This window comes from Poecilia formosa, unplaced genomic scaffold, assembly GCF_000485575.1.
Source record: "Poecilia formosa unplaced genomic scaffold, Poecilia_formosa-5.1.2 Scaffold78, whole genome shotgun sequence".
Lineage (NCBI taxonomy): Eukaryota > Metazoa > Chordata > Actinopteri > Cyprinodontiformes > Poeciliidae > Poecilia > Poecilia formosa.
The window spans coordinates 597111-607139 of NW_006800017.1; the positions used below are offsets into that span (position 1 = coordinate 597111).

The 10029-nt window shown below is 35.1% G+C and overlaps 1 protein-coding gene and 2 gene segments (V, D, J or C); 2 read left to right on the plus strand and 1 right to left on the minus strand.

The window, feature by feature from the left end:
- Positions 1–177: 177 nt before the first annotated feature.
- The window catches only part of LOC103140934 (Ig mu chain C region secreted form-like), a 15326-nt gene continuing 5474 nt past the window's right edge, over positions 178–10029 (plus strand). Inside the window, 4 exon segments of the C gene segment in view lie at positions 178–277; positions 358–693; positions 4075–4236; positions 6943–7252. Of these exon segments, the coding sequence occupies positions 238–277; positions 358–693; positions 4075–4236; positions 6943–7252 (848 nt within the window).
- LOC103140935 (immunoglobulin lambda-like polypeptide 5) lies at positions 3872–7426 on the plus strand. The gene is made up of 4 exons (XM_016673555.1): positions 3872–3982; positions 4075–4397; positions 6060–6093; positions 6943–7426. The coding sequence occupies exons 1-4, from the start codon at positions 3943–3945 to the stop codon at positions 7275–7277; spliced, it is 732 nt and encodes a 243-aa protein (XP_016529041.1). The 5' UTR covers positions 3872–3942; the 3' UTR covers positions 7278–7426.
- Positions 9189–9926, minus strand: LOC107836722 (Ig lambda chain V-I region NIG-64-like). The segment is given in 2 exon segments: positions 9189–9642; positions 9728–9926. Coding segments are annotated over 2 exon segments (381 nt in total).

Sequence of the window (10029 nt, forward strand, 5' to 3'; positions counted from 1 at the left end):
TTCTTCAAAGATGCTAAAAAGTAAAAAAAAAAAAAAAAAAAAAAAAAAAAAAAACAAACAAAAAAACTATAATGTAGATTTGATGAAAGCTCCTCCTCCTGCCAATCCCACTGAGTGTCAGTGTTATATTAAATGCCTCCTCCATCACCTCCTCTCTTCAACCTTTAGAGTCTCTCATCCGTCAGCAGTCAGGTCAATTTACAAGTTTCAAGATCATTCTCAGCACACACTGACAAGATGCTGGGGACCCTCTGCACTCTCATCACTGCTCTAACATGTAAGGAGGATGACTTACTGCTCATGTTTGAGCCATCAGACTGTGTTACTGTTGACTTCATGTGATCTTGTTGTTTCCAGGTGTGAGTGGAGCGACTGTGGTGACACAGACGCCTCCTGTTGTGACAGTGAGGAAAGGAGAAACGGCCACCATGGACTGTAACCTGGGGAGTGTTAATGACAGCAGTTCCCGCTGGTACAGACAGATCCCAGGAGAAGTTCCTCTATATATGCTTAGATTTCATCATAGCTGGAGTGCACCCAAATATGACACTGGGTTCCCCTCTTCAAGACACACAGGAACTCATCAGTCAACATCAGATTACCGTTTGCATATCAGCAGTGTGGAGGAAGGAGATTCTGCAGTTTATTACTGTTGTACATGGGATGACTCTGCTAAAGAGTGGGTATCACAGTGATTCACACTGTGACAAAAACCTCCTCAATAACACTTCTGCTTTTGCTCTCACTGAGATGCATGAACTGACAATGTAGCCACCAGCAAGAGTTTCAGTCAACACATCGTTATTTGTCAGTATTTACACTTTAATCTTTTTTCTATAAATGAATAAAACCAGCAGATATTACAATTTGTTTATAATAAGGTTAACACCAATTACTCTTGTTTGTATAGGCAAAGTGTCTGTCTGTGTTTCACCCTATTATGACACCTGTTCCCATCTCAAGGACACACATCCAATATCGGTGAACACCAGATTATTGTTTGATTATCAGAAGTACAGAAGAAGGAAATTTACTCCTGAAAAACTGAGGACACCTCTGTCGATGAGAATTGAAGTGATTCATACACTCAACAAAAACACTTGTATGTTAAACTAGGGACATCTTGAATTAAATAGTAACAATTTTAATAATCCCAAAACTGGTTTTTGAGATTTTACATCACCAAATGTAAAAAACACAAAAACAAAACATATTCAAAAAAATAATGAAATTCAACTTATTAATACTGTGCTTATTATCAAAGGCCATTCCATGAAATGTGTGTTCCCAAGTGTTATGACTTCATTGCTAGATAAAGTAATTTGATGTCATTCACATAAATGTGATGTTGGTAACTAAACATTTTTTTAATAGTGAGTTACAAATATTTTCATTCTAAGTTATGTAATGTTATGAACAGTTTTAAACACATAATTATCATGGAAGTAATGTAATAAACAATTATCATTATAAGCAGATGACAAAACAAGTACATTTTGCGAGTGGAGAAACTTCTCATTGTCTTAGATCTGTAAACCAAGGGAGAAGAGCAGGCAGAGCATTTGAACTTTATATAAAAGTGTTTATTAAAAAGCAATGTAGAAGTGGAGGTTATTGAAAATATCTAAACATATAAAAGAAAAAAGGTAAAAAAGACAAACAAATTGTGAAACAGCTTTAAATTTTTGCCATGTGATGTAGTTGATTGAAGCTAAACACAACTGTCTCAATCATAAATCAAATATTTATTTTGCATTTCATTATTTGAAGAAACAAAAACCACAATTTAACTCGTTGTAATCTAAAATGTTTTTGTAACAGAGTAGAGTATAGTCTTAAATTGTGTATTGTAAGCACAGGGAAATATGTATTAATAAGAATCTGGTTTAGTGGTGTAAAATACTTTATAGAAAAGATTAAACTGAATTTTCATCCTCTGTCAGTGAAGCATCACCTTCATTCTCTGTTCTCACAGGATGCAGCTGCAGACGTCATCTCCATGATTAAACTGTCATGTAAATCAAGAACTTAATAAGTTTCATCTCTATCTGGAACTTTCAACACATAACTTTATGATAACATAATGTCTGTTCCAGATATTAAATTACCATTAAGGAGTTTTGATAAAATCTGTATAAATCATATTTTAGCCTATTTTTTTTACTTGGCCTTTTACACATTTGTCTGTTTAGTTTATTAGTTAATATCTAGCATTAGTCAGTTTTCATATGAGCTTAAGATTTGTGCAATATTTATGTTTTGATACTTGTGACCTGTAAGAGATATTTGTTATTGTACCGTTTATGTAAGATTACGTATTTAATCTTGTAGACATCATGCAGTACTTGCTGGTTTTATTTATTAATAAAAAAAACCTTTAAAAAGTGTAAATGCTGAAAAAACATATGATGTGTGTTGGATGAAGCTATTGCTGGTGGCTCCACCTGGTTTATGTATTAGGGAGAGAAAAAGCAGAAGTGTTAATGAGGAGGTTTTTGTCACAGTGTGAATCACTGTGATACGTACTCTTTAGCAGTCATCCCATGTACAACAGTAATAAACTGCAGAATCTCCTTCCTCCACACTGCTGATATGCAAACGGTAATCTGACATTGACTGATGAGTGGACGTGTGTCTTGCAGAAGGGAAGCCAGTCTCATATTTGGGAGCACTCCAGCCATGATAAAACCTGAGCATATATAGAGGAACTTCTCCTGGGATCTGTCTGTACCATTGGGCACTGCTGCCAGTAACACTCCCCAGGTTACAGTCCATGGTGGCCGTCTCTCCTTTCCTCACTGTCACAACAGGAGGCGTCTGTCTCACCACCGTCACACCACTCACACCTGTAAACAATAAAAAAAAAACAGTCAAAATATTGACAAAGTCTGATGACTCCATCATGAGCTCCAGTCTTACACGTTAGAGCAGTGATGAGAGCGCAGAGGGTCACCAGCATGATGTCAGTGTGTGTTGAGAATGATCTTGGAGCTTCTAAAGTGACTTTACTGCTGACAGATGAGAGTTTAGAAGATGAGGAGGTGTTGGAGGAGGTATTTAAGGTCACAATGACAGGAGGGAGGAGGAGCTTTAGGTATGTACAGGTTATACTAATATGTTTCTCAGTATGAAAATATATCTCTTACTGTGACAGTGTGGAATTTTGCAACTTTCATCATTGAGTCAAGTTAAAATGTCTCATCCAAAATTAGAGATCAATAATGTTATGTGTTTGACAAACATTTTTTTTTTTTTTGGTAAATTCTTAAATACACAGACATGACTAAAAGTAGGCTATTTATGAATTTCATCCTCAATTTTTCTGCCAGCTTCAATAACTTATCATATGTTAGGAAAATTACGTATGGAAATATCATCAGTTCATCAACAAAATAAGAAATAACTTAGAAAGGGATAGGATGAATGAATTCTACACATTCTCATATATGCATAATTATTGCAATATTTGTTGTCAGTAATTTAAATTTAAGTTATGGATTTAATTCCGTTTAAAAATAAAACTGTACACAAAAGATGCTGACAAACAAACAAACCTGAGCAAGCAGTGAATTGTCACTTTCAATCTTTCATCACATCACTCCAATATGCTTAAAGTCTAAACACACACATGTGGGGCAAGTTGAAACCTTTAAGATAATGCAGACTGCTCCACTTCTACAAGACCAGTATGGACTATTTGATTTAATTCCAGAAGTCCTGAAACACTGTCAGCAGTGAAAGTATGTTTAGACCACATCAAATACTTCTGTTTACTGAAGCTGTAAAGTGAAGAACTCTACAGTACAGAATTTAACAGTCTCCTCCTCCTGTCAGTCCGTCTCACTGTATTAAAGGACTCCTTCAGCACCTCCTCTCCTCATCCTCTGAACTCTCATCTGTCAGCAGTAAGGTCATTTTACAAGTTCAAATAACGCTGACAAGATGCTGGGGACTCTCTGCACTCTCATCACTGCTCTAACATGTAAGGAGGATGACTTACTGTAGGTTGGAGTTAATGCTAGATTAATCAATCTGTGTGCTTCTCTTTACTTCATGTCATCTTGTTGTTTCCAGGTGTGAGCGGTGCGACGGTGGTGACACAGACACCTCCTGTTGTGACAGTGAGGAAAGGAGAGACAGCCACCATGGACTGTAACCTGGGGACTGTTGATAATACTGCTTACTGGTATAAACAGATTCCAGCAGGCGTTCCTCAGTGGGTGCTGTATTTCTATCGTACCAATGGCTCACCAAGCTACGGTTCTGGGTTTTCATCTCCAAAGTTCACATCAACTCATCAGTCATCAACAGGCTATCGTTTAATCATCAACAATGTAGAAGAGCGAGACTCTGCAGTTTATTACTGTAAAACATGGGACAGCTCTGTGAATGAATACGTACACAGTGATTTATACCATGACAAAAACCTCAGCACAAACACTTCTGCTTTTTGACAAATGGTGAACAGCTGGAACAAAGAACAATAAAGGAATCCATTCCATATTTTTACAGTTGCAGTCTTTATGATATTTTTTTTTTCAAATTGTGAACTCCCTGGTTCACAATTTGATTCAAAAACAAATTGTTTATGAATCAAATTTTTATGATTTTATTTTTTTAATATAAAAATCATAAATAACCACTCATAACAGATATTAAGGTGGCACGAAGAAAATGTATTTTGATGCTGCAGATATCTTTTGGTAAAATTTGCTTTAAGCAGTTTTGTTTCTTTCTCACATATATAAAATAATACATGTTCAGAGAGTTTTATGTGGACTTCCAGATTTAAGTTTGAAAAGTCTGTTCAATACTTTATATCAGAGATCTTTGTAGTTTCATTTGTTTTCAAAGTTTCTTGTGGCTCTCTGTGTTTTTGAGGGTTCAGTTGTGTTCTCCCAGTATAATCTGGAAAAAATCAAAATGGAATAAAAAAGAAAAAGGTCCTTGCAGCTCACCATCACTTCGGTTCACTTCTGGTCAGTTTCCATTTGAATGTTGGAAAACAACCTGGCCAGTGAAGGGCCAGAACAAAGACAAACAACAATTGGAATTTAGTTATGAAATCAAATCAATTTACCAGTAAACACTCATAACATGCATACTTCAAATAATTAAACAAACATTTCAGAAAACATATGGGGCTTTCAGAAGCTGACTCTAAATATTAGATTCATGAATCTCCTCCTCCTCTGCTTTTTGTCTCCTTGGGGTCTTTATAAACCTCTGTTCTCTCCTTCAATCAGTCCAACCTGCTCATCATTCAGCTGAACAGAACCAAACATTTACACCACAAACTGACAAAATGCTGTGGACCATCTGCAGTCTCATCACTGCTTTAACATGTAAGACTCTTTACAGACACTTTAAAAGAACATATTTTAAAATGCAAACCTTATAATTCTTGTGTTTATTTTTAATTCATGTTTCTTTGCATGTTGTCAGGTGTTGATGCTGCGATAACATTGACCCAGGAGCCTATCAAGACAGTCTCAGCAGGACAACAAGTTGTTCTAAACTGCAACATTCAGAGATGTGATAGAAATTATGTCAGATGGTACAAACAAGTTCCTGGTGGAGTTCCTCAGTATGTTCTGCGTTTTCGGCACCATGACAGTTCACTTGAGTTTGGAACAGGATTCTCTTCAGATCGATTCAACTCTAAATCTTCATCAGACATTGATTATCAGTTCATTATTAAGCAGGCAGAGAGAGGAGACTCTGCTCTGTATTTCTGTCAGACATGGGATGAATCTGCAGATGAAGCTGTATCACAGTGACAAACAGTGTAACAAAAACCCAAACATCCAACTGATCAAATCTCTGAATATTAAACAGTTCAAAACATACATTTGTTACTATAAGCAGAACTGCCACTGCTTAAATGTGCCCACAGAGACCAAAGTGAGTTTGTGTGTTTTCTAATAAAAGCAGAATGATGGAGAGACTGAGATGTTTTCAGTGAAAGTTGCTCACAGCAGGATGTTTCACTTCCACTCTGTCATCAGAAACAACGAGGAGGTTTTTGTACGACGATGTATACAAACTGAATCACTGTGGTATTCGGACCGGGAACCAAGCTGATTGTCACAGGTAAGGATTTGATTTAATTACTTTAAAATAAGACTTTTTTCATATTTATATTTCTTGTTTTTTTCTTTTTGTGTACTTTTGTGTTGATTAAAGTTTTAAAAAAGCCATTTTCATGTTTTTATCACATTTGTGTTTTCCTCTCACAAAAATATCAAGTTATGCCAGAGGTTAAGTGGATTCAAAAGTTAATTATCAAAATCAAAATCTGTTAAATATTTTGCTTTTGTACTTGATCTCATCTTCCTTCTGTGTCTAAGACAGTTGTACTAAGCTTTTAACCAAATGTAGTTACTGACAAACTAACAAAGGATTCACATACAATCTGTTCCTATGTTTGTTGTTTGCAATGAAATTTCAGCAGGATCCATGTTTTATTTCATCTTTCTTGTAAATAAATGGAAGTAAAAAGTTAATCAGATTAATTTTTTAAAATGCGCTTTTAAATTTCATTACTTTCTAAATGAAAATATGAGATAATATTCAGAAAGAGAAAGCTGCCTAAAAATTAATAATGAGCATAACAATAATGAATAAATTGTGAAATAAATATCTGAAATGAATAAACTTGAGAACAGTTATAAATATGCAGACTTTCATATGCTGTATTTTGCTCTTGTTTATTATTCATTGTCATGTTAATCTACATCATAAACCTTTTTAGAATTACTGACTTTTTCATCTGCATGAATATTTTTTTTTGTTCATAAATAAAAGAACAAAAACAAATCAAATTTGTCAGTTGATTACTATGGCTATGCCTAAAGTAAGTTGTACTATTTGTTTTGACCAAGTAGTGCTTTGTTGTTGATTTAATCATGTATTTATATAATAATCTTAATTTCATTCCAGGTTCCAGTCTCCCTCCTCCTGTCCTGACCGTTTTCCCTCCATCCAAGGCTGAGCTCCAGTCCAACAAAGCCACTCTGCTCTGTCTGTCCAGTTTGTCCAGTGAATCTAAAGGTTTTGCTGATGTCAGCTGGTTGGTTGATGGGAGTCCAGTGAGCAGTGGGATCTCTACCAGCACTGCTGTTCAGAGACCAGACCAGACTTTCCACATCAGCAGTTCTCTGTCCATCCAGACGTCAGACTGGAACATGAACAAGGTTTACGCCTGTAAAGTGTCTCTGGGCTCCCAGGCTGCAGAGAAAACCATCAACAAGTCAGGATGTCCTGCTGAAGAATAGCAGAAGATCAGAATCATCATTTATAATCTGCATTTTATTCAGTTTATTCTTTACAAGACTTAGAAAACTTGCTTCTCTATTTAGTGTGCTTAACAACTATTGTTCTCTTGGCTTTCTTTTTCATTAATAAACTACAGTTACATTGGAAATGTGAGTTCATGTGTATTTTTCCATACATTAATGAGAGAAGCTGTGCCAAAATAAAACATTTTGCCTGTAATGGGATGTTTGTGCAGTCAGCTGTCAAAGACACTAAAAAGTGTCATCTATTTTTATACTTTTACACGGTATGTTTTTTTACTTAAATATTATAAAATATAGAAATACATTTCTACATTGTGGAGTTTCAAATATTTTGAGTTTCCTAAAACAGCAATCTAACAGTCCAACATATTAAACATAGTGTCAATGTCACATAATGATGAGAAAAGTCTGAAAGAAGATGAACATATGAAACAGTTTTTTTTTTACCACACCCAGTGAAGCATTACGACTCAGTCTCTTCTTTTACAGGAAGCACCTGCAGGCCTCCTCTGCTTTTCTCCCCAATATGGAAATGTTGGACTCAAGTCTCAGAGGGAACACTCTCTGAGGTTTTAATCTTAACATAAGAACTTAATGAATCACAAGTTCTAACTTCACACTGAAGCAAATTGGTGAAAGAAATATTTGAATCTTAAATACAAAAAATAAACATGCAACAACAATCAGATGTTAAATGTTAAAACGATTTGATCAGATGACATCACAGCTCCTCCTCCTGTCAGCCACTCCAGATTCAGCCTCATGTTGGACACCTCCTGCAGCTCCTCCCCTCCTTGTTCTCCTACACATTTTTTTTTGTTTGTGTTTTTGACTCACAGAAAACTTCACAAATGATGACTTAAGCATAAAATAAATGTTTACAGTTCCACAGAACCTGAAACTTGAACTCTTGACTTACATAAAATGATGAAAATAGAGGAGAGGCCTGGAGCTGCATCCTTTGAGAGCAAATAGGGAGGAGTAGATAGATGACAGGAGATTAAAAATGCATTTCTAATCTGCTATCATTGTTTATATGACTCAGTAAAATTGGTCCCATTGTTGTGTAACGGATGAAAAATGTTTAAAGGTAAAAATGTTTATATTTATTTAGTTAAATCTGTAACTATACTCAGTTCTCCTTGCTGAGAGCTCACATTATAATTATCAACAATTGAGAGAATTATAGCATTCAAATAGACAGCTTGTCAAATGGCTGCCAACAGTTTTCAAAGTGAGCAACATTTGATGCATGATAATAAAAAAAATATCCAGAATACAAATGTTCATTTATCTCACACAGATGGGCTTGAAACAACAGTAAATTCAATGGGATCAGTGACCAGCCCCCTAATGGATTCACATTTCTTACTCCAGTAACAAACAAAAGAAATCCTCACAGCCAAGAGATCTTAAGGTCATTTGGAGGAAGCCTGCTGGCAGTTTGGACAGAGGAGATTCATGGGAGGAGAAAACAAACTTACTTTCAAGACTTTTTTTTCTATCTTATTTTTACTCATATTATTTTAACAATATATATATATAGAGAGAGAGAGATTTTTTTTCTTATATCTCTTCTTTTCATCAAATTATTTTATTGTTTTTGTGCAGCACTTTGGTACAGTTATAAACTTGTTTTTTAAAGTGCTATATAAATACATTTATACAATTAATAGAAATAGTAATTAATAATTAATAAAAACACTAAATATGACTGCTACTATTACTATTAACCATTGTATCGATACAGCTATAATTTCATGATAAAACATTATTTCTTTAAACATTTAAATTCTTCATGTACTGTAATGTCCATCTTTTGTGTTAATGTTGTTTTTTTTTATTACTACTTAAAATATTTTATGGATTGTAACATTTTAAACTGGACAGAATTTATACACATTAAAATGTCATTGTGTGATAATAGTGTTTATATTGTGCCAAATGTAAGTCTCAGAAAGCAGAAGTGAATCAGTCAGAGGTTTTTGTCATGGTGTGAATCACTGTGGTACAGCTTCACTAGCAGAGTCATCCCATGTGCTACAGTAATACACTGCTGAGTCTCCTGTTTCTGCCTGCTTTATAATAAACTGGAAGTCAATTCTTGATGTGGCTTTAGAGTTAAATCTGTCAGAAGAGAAACCTGCTCCGAAATTATCAGGGGAACTGTCAGAAGGATGAAGCCTCAGAATGTACTGAGGAGTCCCACCAGGCACCTGTTTGTACCAACTGACATAATTGCTATGATCTATCTGAACGTTGCAGTTGAGAACAACCTGTTGTCCTGTAGAAACTGAGTGAACAGCAGGAGTCTGGGTCAAAACTTTAGCTGCATCAGCATCTGTAAAAGTACAACGAGAAAGGCATGAGTGATAAATATGTGTTTGAAAATAAAGAATATAAAATAAGACAAAAGGGCCACTTACATGTTAGAGCAGAGATGACAGTACAGAGAATCCACAGCATGTTGTCAGTTTGTGACTTTAATCTTGTTTATGGTGACACTGTGAGACGAACCTGTTTAAGTGAAAGAAGAAGACAGACTGAGACTTATAAAGAGTCTGAGGGGAGAAAACAGGGAGGAGAGGATTCTGTAATATGTTGATTCACTAATTTACATAAATTGATGAGCAGGGACTGTACTGTTCAGACAAGCTTTACTTTTTTAAAGTTTTTAATTTTAACATTATCCCTACATTTCCAATTCAATTTAAGAAAAACAGTCAAT